An 18,300-nucleotide genomic window follows, 5' to 3' on the forward strand; every position below is an offset into this window, starting at 1 on the left:
TTGATATGTTGTTGGAGTCTATTGGCTAGGATTTTGTTGAAGATTTTTTGCATCTATATTCATGAGGGATATGGTTCTGTAGTTTTCCTTTTGAGTGATGTCTTTGCCTGGTTTTGGTATCAAGGTTACGCTTGCTTCATAAAATGAATTAGGGAAGATTCTATCCTTTTGTATGTTTTGGAATAGTTTGAGTAGGATTGGTGTCAGTTCTTCTCTGAATGTTTGGTAGAATTCTCCAGGATAAACTTGTGGGCCAGGACTTTTTTTTTTTTAATAATTTTTTATGATCTGTTCAATTTCTTCTTTTGTTTTGGATTTGTTCAACTTTTCCACATCAATCTGTTAGTTTAGGTAAGTGGTGAATTTTGAGAAATCTGTCCATTTCTTCCAGATTTTCATTTTTGTTGGAATATAGTTCTTAATAATATACTGATATTATCCTTTTTATTTCAGTTGGTTCTATCATGATGTTGCCTATTTTGCTTCTTATTTGTGTTATTTGTATTCTCTCCCTCTTTTCCTTTGTTAAATTTGCCAGTGGTTTATCAATTTTATTAATCTTTTCAATACATCAACTTCTAATCTTATTGATTTTTTTCTATTGTCTTCCTATTTTCTGTTTCATTGATTACTGCTCACATCTCTATTATTTTCTTTCTTCTGGTGACTGCGGGCTTGTCTTGCTGTTCTTTTTCTAATAATTAGAGATGTTGATTTAAAGTGTTGATTTTGGCTTTTTCTTCTTTTTTGATGTGTGCACTTATTGCTGTAAATTGGCCTCTGATCACTGCTTTTGTTGTGTCCCAAAGATTTTGGTATGTTGTGTTTTCATTCTCGTTTGATTCAAGGAATTTTTTAATTTCATTTTTCATTTCTTCTCTTACCCACTCTTTCTTAAGGAGAGTGGTGTTCCGTTTTCATGTGTTTGCTCTTTTTCCATTGAGCTTCCTATTGTTGATTTCTAATTTTATAGCATTGTGATCGGAGAAAATGCTTTGCAGTATTTCAATCTTTTTAAATTTATGAAGGCTTGCTTTATGGCCTAACATTTGGTCTATCATGGATAATGTTCCATGAGCACTGGAAAAGAATGTATATCATGCTGTTGTTGAGTGAAGTGCTCTGTAGACATCTATCACGTCAAGTTGGTGGATTGTATTGTTTAGCTATTCTGCATCTTTGTTGCATTTCTTTACATTCCATTTGTAATATCTTTCATTGAAAGTGGTGTATTAAAGTCTCCCACTATGACTGTGGAGTAATCTATTTGCCTTTTCAACTCTTTTATAGTGTGATGTGTGTATTTCGGGGCTCTCTCATTGGGTCCATAGATATTTATTATGGTTATATCTTCTTGTTCAACTGATCCTTTAATCATTATTTAATGTCTTTCCTTGTCTTGTATGGTGATTTTTGTCTTAAAGTCAGTTTGATCGGAAATTAATATTACCACTCATGCTCTTTTTAGGTTGCCATTTGCTTGATATATCTTTTTCCAACCTTTGATTTTTAATCTACTTTTGTCTTTCTCTAAGGTGTGTGTCTTGTAGACAGCATATGGATTGGTTATGTTTCTTATCCATTCTGCAACTCTCTGTCTCTTGAGTGGTGCATGTAATCCATTAACATTCAGTGTAATTATTGACAAGTATGAATTGGTTCCTGCCATTTTGTTGTGTGTTTTTTTCATGGTGTTCCTGGTTTCTTTGTCCTGTACAATTTTCTGTGCAGAGCTCATTATGTTTATGAATTGTGTTATCATTTCCTTTATTGCTATTTGTTGTTGTTGTTGTTGTTGTTGTTATGTGCCATGAAGTGTGACCTGACCCATAGCAAGCCCTCCTTGAGTTTCTGAGGTGCTATCACTATGAAAGTAGATTGCCCAACCTTTCTTCTGAGTAGTGGCTGGTGGGTTTGAACTGCCAGCCTTCTGGTTAGCAGTCAGGTGCCTTAGGTTCTATGATACCAGAGCTCCTTGCTATTGTTTTAATAGTTGCTAAATATCTGTGCTCATCCCCCATCAAACAAAATGAAGGTTTGTCACTTTCCTTTGAAGTTATCCTGTGATTTATAATTTTCTCCCTGAGTTTAGAAAATTCCATTCTGTCGTGCAACTCTCTTGACTTCCTCACCATTTAGAAGTTCTATAACTACACTCTTATTCCCCTCTTTTTGTTTGTAGTTGTCCTCATTTGCCAATTGATGTCTCTGGTTCCATGTTTGCAATCTTGTAGGCTTATTTTACTTTGGATACTTCCATAGCTGTGTTGGTTTCTAGGTTATGTCATCTTCTGCATTACTGGTCAGTTGTTGTTTGCTATTATTGGTTCTCTGTTCAGAGGGCTCCCTTTAGGATCTCTTGCAAAATGGGTCTGGTTTCAACAAATTTCCTTCGTTTCTGCTTATCTGGAAATCTCCTAATTTTACCATCATATTTGTGGGATAGTTTTCTGGGTATATAATTCTTGGTTGGAAATTTTTCTCTTGTAGGGGATATAGCATCCCATGGCTTTCTTGCTTGTGTGATTTCTGCTGAGAAATCTGAAGTTTTTCTATTGGTTTTCCTTTGTAAGTAACTTTTTGTTTTCCCATGTTGTCCTCTGTTCTATAGGGTAACTATGAGTTGGAATCAACTTGACGTCAACAGCGTAGACTTTTGAGCTGAATGGAGAGCAACTAACAAGAGATGTCTTTTAAGCTCTTTAAACATCATCCCCTATGCCACCACATCCATAGCAAACACCCAGTCATTCTTTATAGTACAGACTTTTTTATTTCCTTTGCAGCACTTAAAACAATAAGACTTTTCCATTAAAATTTTTTCTGGAGTTTGTTTCCCCTAGAATGTAAGTGCACGAATATCTTATACATCTTTTGTTATTTATATACCCAGCATACAGAATATTGTCTAATCAACTTTTGTTCAGGAATATGTATATATATATATATATATATATATATATATATATATATATATATATATAAAGAAAGAAATGCAGTATTACCTAGTTGGAAGGAGCTCTGGTAGCATAGTGCCTAAGACATTTGACTGCCAGCCAGAAGGCTGGTGGTTCAAACCTACCAGTCCTTCCTTGGAAGGAAAGTTGGGCAATCTACTTCTGTAGTGATATTGCCTCAGAAACCCAAGGAGGGATCACTATGAGTAGGATACAACTCCACAACAGTGAGTTTGGTTTGGTTTGACCTAGTTGGAAATTTTGTAAACTACCCATCAGTAACACATATGTCTATGTGTGAAGTTAAGAATGGTACAGAAAAAGAACTGGCTGGATGTGTATTATCAAGTTTAGCAACATGATTCATTTCTATGACACACTTTAAAATGGCCAGTGTTTATTTTCTTTTGCTCATTACATGTTTCATTTCCAAGATAATGATCATGTAATATTTATTTTCTGGAACTGTCTAGACATATAATACTTACAAGTCTGAATCTGAATTGTGGTAGGGAATTGTATGTTATGACAATATTTTTGTCATTCTTCAAAATGTATACAAGCTTTTCTGGGCATATGATAGTTTTGGTAGGGATGTAACTTAGCACTGAATTGGATTTGTGCATATGATTTATCCACAAACTTCTGCAGTGCAAAGATATTCCTGAGAACTATTCTGTAGCTACCATATGCTTCACACTTCTAACAAGGAATAATGTTTTAAGATGGTCATAGTTATAAAAACTCATGGCAATATATGAATTATGCTCTTGTCTTATGTTATTTTCAAGTTATACTGAACAATACTTGTACTCAAGAAATCAAGTTTCATTGGGGAGTTTTTATTTATTTATTTATTGGCCAATGAGTATGACATTTTGGAGGATATGGAAAACTCCAAACAGGATTACAATTCTTCTAAACCTGATGAAATAGTTCAACCAAAAAGGATAAACTGTAAAATGTAATGTGAAGATATGAGTCAGCTCATTCAGCTTGGTCAAATCATCTTTGGGAATAACTTCTTCCCAAAACACTAAATAATAGAGGAAATAATATTCTTTTCTTTATTTAAGTGATTGCCATGAAATTATCTTTTACAGAGTAATAAATATTTTAATGAAATATGTTTTTTTATTCAAACCTAATGTTTTACTGTAGTTTTAAAATAGAAATTCATTGAGTCAAGAGAATAGATTTTATTAATCCCTAAATCTTTGCTGAAAAGTAACTGATAATGACAACAGACAACAAATTTATTTTGAACTTAGATAACTTGTAGAAACAGAAACCATTCCATGATCTTGATTTCAATATGGATTCAACCTACTGAACCAAATGACATTTAGTGGCACTGGAACTTTCTAAAATTATGATTTCTAGCTATCCACAATTAATGATGAAGACTTTATCATCCTATACCATCCAACTTTTAATTGATTCTCCCTGCTTATACTACAAGGTAGATCACTTTATAGTAGCTCTTCCCATGATCCACATATCATGTAATGATGCAAAATCTGAAATAATCTTTGTCTCTAAGTGCCCATCATTTTCTCATGTCATAGGTACTCAAGTAGTATATGTAGAGAAAATACAATCATACTTGCCCCAGCAAATTTGCAAGGCATTCTTTTGATACTGTTTTCAAAAGTATCCATATTTCTAAAAGGCTTGGGAACAATTCTGCCAATGACTATATTTTTCATAATTGTTCTCACTTAATGGAATGCAGGTATTTTGTTACCAATTACATTCACATTTAGCATCTATAGAAAAAATTTGGTAATTTTCCGTGTTAAGGAAATCAGTAAGACTATTTTTGAAAAATCTATCCTTTCAGGAGCATAAAGCTAACATTAATTTATATAAAATTTGCCTTAGAAGGAAAATAACTGGTTTTACTTCCAGATGAACATAAGCACAATTTTATATATTTACATTTCCAAAATAATTCTTCTAATTGAAAATTTTTACTAATAAGTTTGATAGTAATTTTCAGATAAACAGAACATTTTTCTTATTAGGAGTAAGAATCAGTAAGAAGTTAACATTATTTTCTGAGAATAAGATTTCATTAGACAGAATATTACTCATTATAAAGGTGAAATGACTCTAGGAATAAGTACGGAGATAGGAGTCAGAGATTCTGAATTCCTGATAAAGCTTAACTAATCAGTTGTTACACTACGTATGTGCATTTGGCATTACTTTGGGGATATGAGTATTGACAATGCACTGACATATTACTCTTCTCTGAACTCACAGATATAAATTTAGATTCAAGCAACAAATATTTGATTCAAGTGCCAGAAATACAAATAACACAGAAACATAATCTGACGATGATCATATTATTATTCTAATGAAATAGCAGTTTGTTAATACCATGGTTAATTCAGAAAATATCAGTTACACAGTTCATTTGAGATTAAATATTTCTGAGCTTGGATTTCTTTACTGATTGAATTATGAGGGCAATTTGAAAATTCTCATTATTTCCCCCATAAAATTTATTTTATTTGCCAGAGATTTAAAAAACCTGTGATTTTTTAATAATAAAATAAGTTATTTATTTCAGGCACAAAACTGATAATAATTTATTAAGAAAATGCTTTATAACTGTTAATGGTTAATGCAAATCACATTTTGAATTTTGTCACCCCCACTTCTAGTGACAATAATAAAATCTGTCCTAGCTTTAGCAATACATACAATACAAATTGGACATGGTGATAAAGCTTTACATAGAAAAGAATTAAATGCTTTAGGAAATGCACACTTCACAAATAAGCTGTGATCATCTAGATTTTGAATGCACTTGATACCATGTAACATCATTTTTTTAAAAATCAAATAATGAAGACCCAAATATGCATTAGTGGCAATCTAGATAAGCAGTCATTTCTGAAAATGTTTAACTTTCCCCATACAAAGTCTTGATGTACAAAGTATGAGGTTATTATTTTATTGTGTATATTTAATACCAAGTGAATCCCCTGAAATTTTCTAATCCTCAAATACAGAAGAAAACTTATGTAAACTTTTTAAAAGACAAGAAATCACAAAAAGGACTCAGAATAGTCATTAAATCATGCCAAACTTTATAGGCCACAAAGAGACATTTTTGTTAAAGTTTAGTAATTATTTTAACTTAAGATTGACATCTTTTAATTGTATAGTTTTGACCATGAAATATTTGAGTATGATGTGTTAGTTGTGACATTTAAAATGAATTATCCTTAATTATTAACGCTTCTTTTCATAATACTTTATTTGAATTAATATATCTTTATTTTTCAAAGAATATTATGGTATTATGTAGTAAATTAAACTTTTAAAACAATTAAAATCATGTACTATTAATTATAGAATATATTTTTTAAATTGTACAAGCAACCCATATCAGTTTTCATAAAACTGTCTTAAATTGTTGTTGTTGTTGTTGTGTGCCATCAAGTCAGACCTGACTCATAGCGACCCCTCCTTGGGTTTCCAAGGCGATATCACCATGGAAGTAGATTGCCCAGCCTTCCTTCCAAGGAGTGGCTGGTGGATTTGAACTGCCAACCTTCTGGTTAGCAGTCAAGTGCCTTAGGCACTGTTGTTGTTGTTATATGCTCCTTGGGTTTTCTGAGGCGATATCACTATGGAAGTAGATTGCCCAACATTCCTTCCAAGGAGTGGCTAGGGGGTTTGAACCACTAGCCTTCTGGTTAGCAGTCAAGTGCCTTAGTCACTATGCTGCCAGAGCTCCTCGCCTTAGGCACTACGTTTCTTAAATTAGTATTTTTAATATATGGTATGTACATCCAAAATGAGTGACATGTTTGATATGTAGATTAGATGTTTTGTGGGGTTATTAGCATAAAATATTATTAAAGCTTTTCTATTTTGGTTACATCATTATTCTGGTAGTGTATTGGTTAAGTTCTCAGCTGCTAACCAAAAGGTCTACAGTTTGAGCCCAACAGCCACTCTGCAGGAGAAAGATGAGGCAGTCTGCTTCCATAAAGATTACAGCCTTGGAAACCCTAAGGGGCAGTTTTACTCTGTCCTATAGGGTCATTATGAATCAGAATCAACTCAATGGCAACAGATACTTCTGCACACATAACGAGTCTGGGTGACAAGGTATTGTCTTCGCATGTCATTTTCTGAAATGGGTACTTATACTTTTAAAATTATATAGACAACTCCCACATCTCCCACCATTTTCTTTTACATACATCTTGTCAAGGACTCTCTAGGGCTCATAATCTAACAGAAGATTATAGAAGTTTTCTTTTTCAGAGTTTTCATATGTGCTTCCTGTACTTTGAGGGGCTTGATACAAGGAGTTACATGATTGTAAGTTGTGTGTAAATGTATAAGATAAAACACTAATATATTCAATAATGAAGAATAGAATCTATCTGGTTGTCTAATAAATAGAAGATTCAACTCAAATGCAAAATTTTTGTGAATCCCCTGCATCTTATGTAAACAACCACATGGGTTGCTTTCAGTGGAGTGAACAGAGTAATTCAGCCATACTGATCAGTTTTAGCATTTGATATCAGTGGTCCCATAAACTTGGAGTAAAATGATGACTATAAATACAAGATCTGGTTTGATTTTCCTGTTAGTTTATAATGTTTATGTAAGCTAAGAAGATACTCCCCCTTCTTGACAACCCTCCAAAATTGACTCACAATAGTTACTGATATTAAACTTCAGTGAATTTTATAAAAAAATATTACTTAGTTACAGAGAAGTGGATGATACAATTGCACAATGGTGGTTACAATGGTAGAAATACATGAAATACATATTGCCAATAAAATGTTAGCAAGAGATTTAAAAATGACTGTACAGCACCGCATCAGAGAATTGTGTAACAGCAAAATGATTAATATTATTTTTTCCAAGTAAATAAAATCATCAATTTTTTATTTTAATTAATAGGAGAAAGTACTCTTTTCAAAGTCCCACTAAAATATTTTCTGATGTGGAGCAAAAGACATTAAAAACATGACAGAATTAAAAAAAAAAAAAAAGACATTCATGCATTTAAGCCACCATTAGTCTCTGACTCTAATATAAGGCAGATCATTAATCTTTAGTAAAACTATGACTTCAGCCACTTAAACTTTTTTAGTGCTTTTCATGACAAGGACATGATAGGCCTTGTAAATTTAAGAGTTAAGATGTGTTCCCAACAGTTTATTTTATATAGACTCAGCTATTTTTAGAAACACAAACTTTACAATAAAAATGCTTTGGAGAAATGATGAAAAAGTTATAATAAAAAGAAAAAAAAATCCAGAAGGAATTCTGTACAGTTTATCACAAATGAAATTACTTATATCAGTGAAAAACAAAACACATTTGTTTATGTGTCATCCTCAGTCTTAATAATGTGGAAAAGGGTGACATTGAACAGGACCTGGTGGCCATTGTTCCAGGCATAAAGAGCTCTATCTCTTGCGTTGTAGTCAAGCATAGATATGTGAAAGTATTGGTTATGGAAGGGAATGTCTGTGTATTCATATGTGGAGGTTTTAGTGGAATAGGAATAATATACCTTGGCTCCAGTTAAGTGGGAGTTAGTGACATACAATATCCCACAGATCATGAATGATTCCCCTGCACTTCTTTTGGGATAACCAGTGCTCCAACTCTTCATCACCTCCAAGGTATCTTGGTTAAGTTGGCTGATGACAATATTGCCTGCATTCTGGTTAGTTGCATATACAGCCCACAGCCCAATTTCATCAGCCATGAGGTCTATGTCAGAGAATCCACCCCATGTGTAGGGGTAAACATTGTGAAAGCCAGCATACTCCAGGCTTCGTTGGGCAAGCACTCTCCCCATATCAAAGCTGTATTTAATGACGATGTTACTCTGATATTTGTTAAAATAGAGTGAACCATTGTAGACAACATGGTTAGTTCCTGCCCATTTAAAAGGGAGGTTGTATGTCCTTGATTCAGCCCCACTGACAAAGTCTGCAATTGATTTGTACTCACGGACAATTTTATTGTTAGTATAACTGTCCATGTACCAGACCTGAGAAGGAAAGAAAAGAAAAAAAAAATGAAGTGATTAAATTCTATACTTTCTTATGAATTCCAAAATAAAGACAGTGAGAGTAAGATCAAATTAATATCACCATTTTCAAGCCATGGAAGCCACATTATCTTACTGCTGACCTGATGCAGGATGATAATTTTACAACCATATTGGCACAGTCTGTGTGGAAACAACTCAATATACTGCTTTGAAGTGGCTTTGTTGTTGTTGTTGCTGTTGTACATTTAGCATTTATTATTGAGTGAAACAAATATACATCACTAAATTTATCTGCCAGGTCAATGTGGTCATTTATAATTGAAAAAAGAAAATCACCTTCAGCAAGTTTTATTTATCCCATCTCTTGCTCTGGAATATGTATGACCTAATTTTATATACTCAACCATTTCTGCTTAATTACACAAAACGCAACCATTGCCATGGAGTCGGATCCGGCTCATAGTGACCTCTCCTTGGGTTTCTGAGGCAGTATCACTATGGAAATAGGTTACCTAACCTTCCTTCCAAGGAGTGGCTGTGGGTTTGAACTGCCAGCCTTCTGGTTAGCAGTCAAATGTCACCACAAAACCTTCTAGTAACATTATTCATATTTACTGAATCAATTTATAGGTAGAACTATCTTTTAATGAAAGTATTTTAGTTACTAACTAATCTTACTTGGATGTAGCCCTTAGAATCTTAATTCATATTGACTTTTGTAATAGAACATAAATGAAACTTTGGCAAGTTTCCAGTATATTGATTACATAATATAGGAATTGCTAATTTAAGAAAATGGCCTCCAAAATTTCATTATTATTTCTTTTGAAACTACCTGTAGACTTCAGGGATACTTTTACCATGTTTAGTGAATTGGTTACCTCTTGAGTTTGTCACTTATGCAGTATTATTTTTTTCACTCTAAAGTGTAGGTTTCAGGAAGAGTATACAGGGGCTTTTACATACTTCTAATTAGGCCCTTTCAGACATTTATCATAAAATAAGACTAAAATTAATAAAAATTGAACTTACTGTACTAGTGAAATATATGATCACTTTACTAAAATAAGTATGCCATTAATCTTTGAAACTGTTAATATTATCAAAATGAAAACATATACAATGTAATGCTTTTCAAAGTGACATTAAAATCATTGAAGAAAATGAGCAGTACAGTAAAAATAAAGTATATATAAAATATAATGCATAAGCAAAGTCTTGAAGCAACATACTCTGTTATTCCTTTCAGATGCTAAAGGATCTGTCATCCAAGCACCAAACCGTGTTCCAGATGTCTTCACTGTAATTGGGCCTGTGATTTTCATCAATTTGCCACATGCTGAAATCAGAGAAACATAACGTGTTAGGTGGATATTGCCAATGATTCAACATACATATTTGTAGCAAGAGCAAAGAAAGGGATCACAGGATTAATATCACATATTGTAAATGAAAGATCATTTTATATTGGGTGCTCTGTATTTAACCAGAGTTTGAATTTAAGGAACAGTTGAATTTTCAATGTTCTTTGTCTAAAATGTGAAATTTTAAAATAGGAAAAGATTTGTATAATTACTGATTTGGGTGAAGGGAAGGGAAATGCACCAAAAGTGAGTGATCAACATAGTGGCACTGAGAAAGAAGAAGACAGAGAGGTACATGAAAGATGAACTCATTTGCATGTATGGTACTGTGTTGTCAATGATGGAAAGCTCTGATCTACGTGTGGTATATGGATGAACAAGCTGAATGATCAAAACAAAAATAAAAAGAAAAAAAAAAAAGTAAAATCATGGGATTAATATCACAATTATAAATGAATGATCATTTTATATTAGGTGCTCTATATCTAACCAGAGTTTGAATTTAATAAGGAGTTGAATTTTCAACATTCTATGTCTAAAATGTTAAATTTGAAAATGGGAAATGATTTGTATTATCTCAAAAGAATTAGAGAGGAGAGTTGTTATTATTATATCAATTCAGCAGTTGCCTCTTCTAAGAAAAGAAGTCAGAAAAACGAAACAAATTGCCAGTGAGCCTGTTTACCTGTTCATCAGCTCCTTTCCCCCACAAACACACACACAAACAGCTGCTTTGTGACTATGGACAGCTTATGAAGACCAGCCAACCAACAAACAAAAAAACTCTACAAGCTAATTGTCGGTTTGTATTTGTTAATGAGCAGCTCCTGTGAATCATGTCTTTATGGAATATAACAACAAAAGTTTATTTAGGGTCTACTTGAGAGAAAGAGTTTTGAAGGGCAAAAAAGCCTTATGGATTTTGCAGGGAGTAATAGAGCAGACACCAACATGCAAGACAAACCCCAAGCTCTCAGACCCTGCAGTCAATGTAGTTAAAGACCTAGAGTAGCAAAAGATGAAATAAATAATTAAAAATTAGTCACTTTCTTTAAAAAATGTAATATTGTCATCATCCTAATTATGAATAAGATCTTAGGAAAAGTTAGATTTTTCATAAATGCAAATTCTAAAGCAAACAGAAATTCAGTGCATTTTTGTGAGATTTTTAAATAGTAAAATTTTAAAGTGATTTACTACATACATTAGGAAAGACAACATGTAAGGCTGTTAATATGACAGCCTACAGATGTTGGCCTTTGGTCTAAACAAAGCAATACTCTTTCCTGACCATTTGTATCTTCCTTTTTATTCCTCATTTATTGTCCTATTTGTTCTACTTTTCTTCCATCTTCCTTTGCTTGTCTCTAGACTGATGAATTTCCAGTTAGTTCTTACTGGTTCCTGAGTGTTTAGAAGGGAAGGAACAGATCTCTAAAGCAAATCAAGGACAAAACTAATTTTAGCATAAAATATATTTTGGTTCATTTTTCTCTAAATACGTTCCTCATAGGAATAACTGGTAATTGGCAGAATACTAAAATACCCAAAATAGTGCAAAATATAGCATTATAATATTACTTCAGTGATAGCTGCATATTTAGTAATCGAGCACTTCATGAAACCTGAATTGAATATATATTTTTCTTCTTTTGTCAAAGAAACTAGATGTGACGGCATCTTTATGTAGTGAATTACTTTATAATTCTCTCAAAATGGATAAATCAGGCAATAACTTCAGAAGACATTATGGTGTTTTGCATACTGAATAGTAAGACCTTGGGTTAAACCTATTTGGAATATATCAGCTCCACTTGGTATGAAGACACGAACAATATATATGAGTAAAGAAGCATCGATTTGAGCTAAAAAAAAAGCTAAGCTACTTTGAATAGATCTAGTTGAAAGTTTCTCTGAATACACGATAAATGAAAGCAATATAATCTTTAATGATGCAATGCATACATATTTTCTAAAGTCACAGATGATAAATATTTGTATTGTAAATTCAATTATACAAGGAAGGAATTTTACTATTGTTAAAGCATTTGAAAGCATATTGAAAATATAAGTCGATTGAAATGAATAGGAAAATATTCTCTAAAAAATTCCACAAAGCACAATATGTGATTTTTTTTTCTTAGTTATAAATAACAAAATCTCTTATTGAACAAAATATAAAGAGCAAACTTAGTCAACAATTTGAAAAGTAATTTTGCCTTAAAACAATGGACTAATACATGTTTTTGTCTTCATTATTTATCAAGATCCAATTTTTAAATATTTCTAGAAGGTAGAAAATGGATGGAAATTAGTAATTGAAGATGTGGTGCTAAATAAGATGCCATAACATCTATCCACAGGAGGCTAAAGCTGAGAAAGGAGCTGCTCTGCTTTAATGATCAAAAGATGCAGAGATAAGTATAAAGGATGTTAAAAACCAAATCAAACTCACTACCAGGGAGTCAATTCTGACTCATAGCCACACACATTGAGCTTCCAAGACTGTAAATCTTTACAGAAGCAGACTGCATCATATTTCTTCTGCAGAGTGGCTGGCAGGTCCGAACCACTGACATTTTGGTTAGCAACAGAGACTCCATTGAAAGCATACCAGAAGAGCAATTGATCTCATCTTAGTCCCAGGGCAACAAAACTTTTAAAAATCTACAAAACTGTGTTTATTGCCTGAAAGGCTTATTGTTATTGGTAGTTGTCATTAAGATTACAACTCATGGTAAGAATAAATACAGATATCGGCATTCTGGAATAAACACCTCTGCATTCTGCAATATCACTGCCTACTTGCCATGGAATGAAATGTTAAGCTGTACCTAAAAACACAGAGTTTTCAAGTAAATTTGATTACTCAAATTGTTAGACTTAAATGCACTACCAAGAACAACCAAAAAATGTCTATGTTAATTATGTATGGAAATGTTATTTATTCTTTACAAAATTGTGAATGAAGTGCTCCGAACAGAGTTCCTCCACTTTGGGTGCCAGGATAGCCCACTGGCTAGTTGACTCTTACTTTCTATTTGGTTTGATGGGAGTAATAGATTCCCACTCTAGTTATTTTTATCTTAGAAAGTGATCCTGGAGGTGCTTTAAGACAGACCTTTTGATGTGGACTTTCAATAGGGCTGTTTCATTCACTTACTCATATTCATTCACTCAATTAAGATTTAATGAGTACCACACGCTGCTCTTAGTACTAGAGTTACAATGGTGAACAAGGTAATGGTATATCTATCCCGATGAAGCTTACATTTTGGTGGGAAGAGAGAATAAAGAAATGAAAAGTAAATATGTTAAACAGGTAGAAATAAATTCTATACAAAGATTAAAATAGAGTGAGTTGATAGAGTGGCTGGGGAGTTGCATTAGATTTGTTGGGTAAGAAATGCTGCTTGGAGAGGACAATAATTCATTATCCAGCCATAGAACTATGTGATAGCCAGAGCTGTGTGTCAACTTGGCTGGACCCCAGTTCTGTGTGGTTGTTCCCATGATGGGGTCAGATGACTGTGTTCTGAGTAGCCAGTCTGCCCAAGGGGAGTTTCCCTAGGGGTGTGGCCTGCTTCCAGGATATCCAGGGACATCCTGGGAAGAGAGACATTCTTTGTGGATCGAGACCCCAGTGGGCTGACTACAACCTTCCGTGAGTGAGCAGCCCACCGCTCAGCCTGGTGATATTGGATTCGTCTTTCGTTGGAGTCAACAACCAGTGTACTGCTTGCCAGCCTTGAATTTCTCAGCCCCCTGCAGATAAATTTCTCTCTCTCTCTCTCTCTCTCTCTCTCTATATATATATATATGCTTTGCTGGTTTTTGTTTCTCTGGAGAACCCAGTCTAACACAAACTATAAGTTAAAGGGAAGGACAGTCCAAGCAGTAAATCTAGCCACAGGATCATGAGTTGAAAGGAAGGATAGTCCAGACAATGGATCAGTCAGTGGAAGGCAGCATCTTGAAATGGTTCAGGACATGGGCTCTGTAGTATGACATCTTGGATTTGAGTCCTGATTCTATCACTTACTCTCTGGGAACCGTGAGCACTTTCTTAACCTTTCAGTATCTCATGGGTAATATTATCTATCTCCAAGGTATATTGGAAGATTTAATAAAAAACATATGCTTAGTGTTTAGAATAGTGTTTGGTACGTAGCTAAGCACTTAATAAATGTTAGTTATTACCATTGTTCTTGCAAAGGCCCTCACTGGATATGCCAAGCTTCTGACTCCATCTTACAGATGAGGATAAGTGGTAAGTTAAGAGAAACTGAAATAAGCAGAAAGAGGGCCAGTGTGGCTAGAACATACTAAAAGATAAAAGTATAGGAAAAGATTTGAGTGGTGATGGGCCAGGTCATAAAATTTACTGTGGGAATAGAATTTAGGCAGAGATACCAATTAGGATGTTATCTCACTGGTTCAGGTGTGAAAAGATGATAGTAACACTAGAGATGGAGAGAAGCAGGTGAACTTGTAAATTTTCAGAATAAACCTCATAGAATTAGGCCTTGGTTTAGATATGAAGATGGAAAGTAAAAATAAGAATAAAAAAATATGAAATTAAAAAAAATATATATAAAATAAGATTAGATTTTTAGCTTGCTCAACTGGAAAGATTTGTAGTGACATTTACTCAGTAAAATGACTGTGGGAGAAATGGGCTTCGGAGGAAAAAATCAAGAGTTCAGTATGGATTATTTTAAGTTGTTCACAGCTACTGTACATGCCAGTGGAGATGTACACAAGATAGTATACACGTCTAAGGAGATATAATTTTGATAGTGCTCAGCACACTGCTGAAAGTGAAAGTTAGAAGCTAGACATTGCTTTACAGAGAGGACAAACACAGAGAAGAGAAAGTTATCTAAAACAGAGCTCTGGGGAATCGCAATATTTATAGGACCCAGAAAATGATCTGAAGAAAAATCCATAGGTGGGATATAAAAAATAGTGTAGTGTAAAGAAATCCAAAAGAAGAAAGCATTTTAAGAAGGATGAAATAATGAACTGTGGGGAATTCCATGGAGATATCTAGTAGGAAGTTACTAATGATCACAAGGATAAAAGGAAGAGAGTGGTGAGGTCAGAAACTGGATTGGAGTTGGTTTTGAAAAGATTTTATAACAAGGCAGTAGCTAGGGACAACAGTAGGGAGATGGGGATAAAGAAATATGGGTTCTGGGAAATTTTTATTGCTGTGCTGATGTTATTGTTGTTTAAGAAAGGCTTGTTTCCCTATAGGAACAATATAGTAGAAAGGGAAATTGACGGTGTAAAAAAAAAAAACTGATGAAATTAAGCTCATGAGCAGATGCAATATCAATGTTTAATAATCATTAAAAGCATGCCTCAAACTATGCTTTAATACATTTTGTTTATTTATTACTCTCTTATTCACATGACATGTTCCTGGTGTAGTATATACCATCCAGGATAGAATGGTGAGGCAAGAGGTAAGAGATCTGGTGTCTAATGTAAGCCATGACATTAAATTATTACATCATGTTGGACAAAACCCTTAATTCTCAGATGGAGTTTCTTCATCTCTAAGATGAAAGTTCAGAAGCTTGGCGTTTTGTCTTTTTAAATATGGGGAAATTAAATATATAAGAAATCAACAAGGCTTTATATTCTGGTGGGATGATATTTGTCATTGTGGTAAGATGAATGAACCAAAACAAAAATCATCATCATCATTATCATCATTATTGTATGACTGAGAAGCAGGGGGAAAAGAAAAAAGACAAAAAGCACTCCCAATGTTGATTTCTTTACAGTAGAATTTTCTCTTGTGTTGTTGTTAGGTGCCAAATTCTGACTCATAGTGACCTTATGCACAACAGACTGAAACTTGGCCCAGTCCTGACTCATCCTCAAAATCCTTGCTATGCTTGATTGAGCTCAATTATTACAGCCACTGTGTCCATCCATCTGCTGAGGGTTTTTTCCCTTTTTCACTGACCCTCTACTTTACCAAGCATGATATTTTTCTCCAGGGTCAGGTCTCTTCTGAAAACATGACCAAAGTTTATGCGACATAGTCTGGCCATTCTCACTTCTAAGGAGTATTCTGGCTGCACTACTTCCAGAGCAGATTTGTTTGCTCTTCTGGCAGTCTATGATATTTTTCACTATTCTTCACCAACATCACAATTCAAAGGCGTCAATTCTTCTTTGGTCTTCCTTGTTTATTGTGTAGCTTCTACATGCATATGAGATGATGGATAATACCATGGTTTTGGTCAGGTACACTTCAGTTTTCAAAGTGACATTTTTCTCTTAAATACTTTAAAGATGTCCCTTGCAGTAGATATGCCTTGTGCAATATGACATCTGATTGTCTTGATTGTTGCTTCCATGGGTGTTGACTGTAGATCCAAGTAAAATGAAACCTTTGACGACCTCAATCTTTTCTCCATTTATCATAACCTTGCCTATTGGTTAGGTTGTGAGGATTTTTTGTTTTCTTACAAGTGAGTATTAATTTCCTAAGCTAAACTTGAACTTGTCAAATGAAATTAGTAAAATTAAAGTTGCAGGAATTTATAAAACGTGGGTTCCTTTTTAGCTATAAGTTGGTGGATTTTAGTATGAAACACCAAACCATAAGAAAACAAACTCCCTGCTGTGGAGTCAGATCCTACTCATGGTGACCTCTCCCTGGGTTTCTGAGGCGATATCACTGTGGAAGTATATTGCACAACTTTCTTCCGAGAGTATGAAACACAGATATCCTTAAAATCTGATGAAGTGCAGAAATAGTAAAAATAAAGTGAAGTAAAATAAACAATAGAAGTCATTTCAATTTCTCAGCTTAACAAAAACTTACTTTTGTTAGAGTAAATCATTATCTTTCTCACTTCACACTCACTTTCCATCAGGACAAAGGAAATCAGACAGAAAGGATAATTTCCCCAAATGCCTGGAAGATAAATGTTCCTGTAAAGGTAGATGTCAAAGGAGGAAGGTAAGAGTCTTGTTTCATTGATTTTCCCCTGCTATGGTCTTCTGTCAGCTGTGAGATGCATGAAAATAGTAGCATTTTACAATATATTGCATATGTGTGTTCCATATATCACAAAATGCACTGAATATTGAGGAAATGTATTTATTTCTGTGATGACTTTTAGAGATTTTTTTTTTTTTAATGATCAGTAACAATCCTATTCATCAGTAATTCAGGAAAGGATATTATTAAGGATCCATCAGCAAGATCAGTTGTTTGGAGCAGTGAAGCATAAGAGCCATCTGTCTTCTCTTTTGCTTATTTCTTTAACATATAATTGTACTTTGTAATGTCCTAGAATAACAGCTCCTGGATTTGAATCCTAAGGCCATGCCCATTTAAGCAAATTAAATGGAGTAGTGATTATGTTTATGGACAGAATGTTATTTCTTTTTGCTAAAGCTCATTGGGGGATTCATGTAGCAAGAAGTGGGAATTACTTGATCTTTAAAAATCTATCTGGTGAAGCTGTTTAACATAAGTTTGTCTCTAACATACTTTTGGTAGTAAAATCTATTCCTAGTACTTAAACTTTTATTTGCACAGCCAATAGTACCAACTATATTGCTGAGGAAAATGTGGTGGTGGAGGTGGACATAAGAGATATAGTATTGGATAGAATGATAGAATGATAAAATGAGTTTTCAATGGGTGCCTGGTAAATGAGCTCAAGAATAATATGAATGTGTCTAAATACCTTCTACTTTGTAAAACTAACAAAATTTTACCCTTACATTATTTCTCAGCCCCAGGGTTACAGGTGAGGAGAGACAATGCAGGGATGCCCAGAGTAGCAGGCAAGAAAAGCAGAAGAAAGGGGATAAAAGCCTTGAACCCGGACAGAAGATCAGTCAGCCCCAGGGTTACAGGGAAGGAGAGACAATGCAGGGACGCACAGAG

General features: G+C 34.0%; 1 protein-coding gene across 1 annotated transcript in view; it reads right to left on the reverse strand.

Annotated features, from left to right (window-relative positions):
* Positions 1-8,331: 8,331 nt before the first annotated feature.
* Positions 8,332-18,300, reverse strand: part of OLFM3 (olfactomedin 3) — an 84,085-nt gene continuing 74,116 nt past the window's right edge. The window contains exons 5-6 of the mRNA XM_007936112.2: positions 10,245-10,351; positions 8,332-9,009 (exon numbers count right to left, since the gene is read on the reverse strand). Of these exons, the coding sequence (XP_007934303.1) occupies positions 8,332-9,009; positions 10,245-10,351 (785 nt within the window). The remainder of the gene's footprint in view (positions 9,010-10,244; positions 10,352-18,300) is intronic.

The sequence above is a fragment of the Orycteropus afer genome, unplaced genomic scaffold (genome assembly GCF_000298275.1).
Source record: "Orycteropus afer afer isolate SDZICR_OR568_19922 unplaced genomic scaffold, OryAfe1.0 scaffold00033, whole genome shotgun sequence".
Taxonomy (NCBI): Eukaryota; Metazoa; Chordata; class Mammalia; order Tubulidentata; family Orycteropodidae; genus Orycteropus; species Orycteropus afer.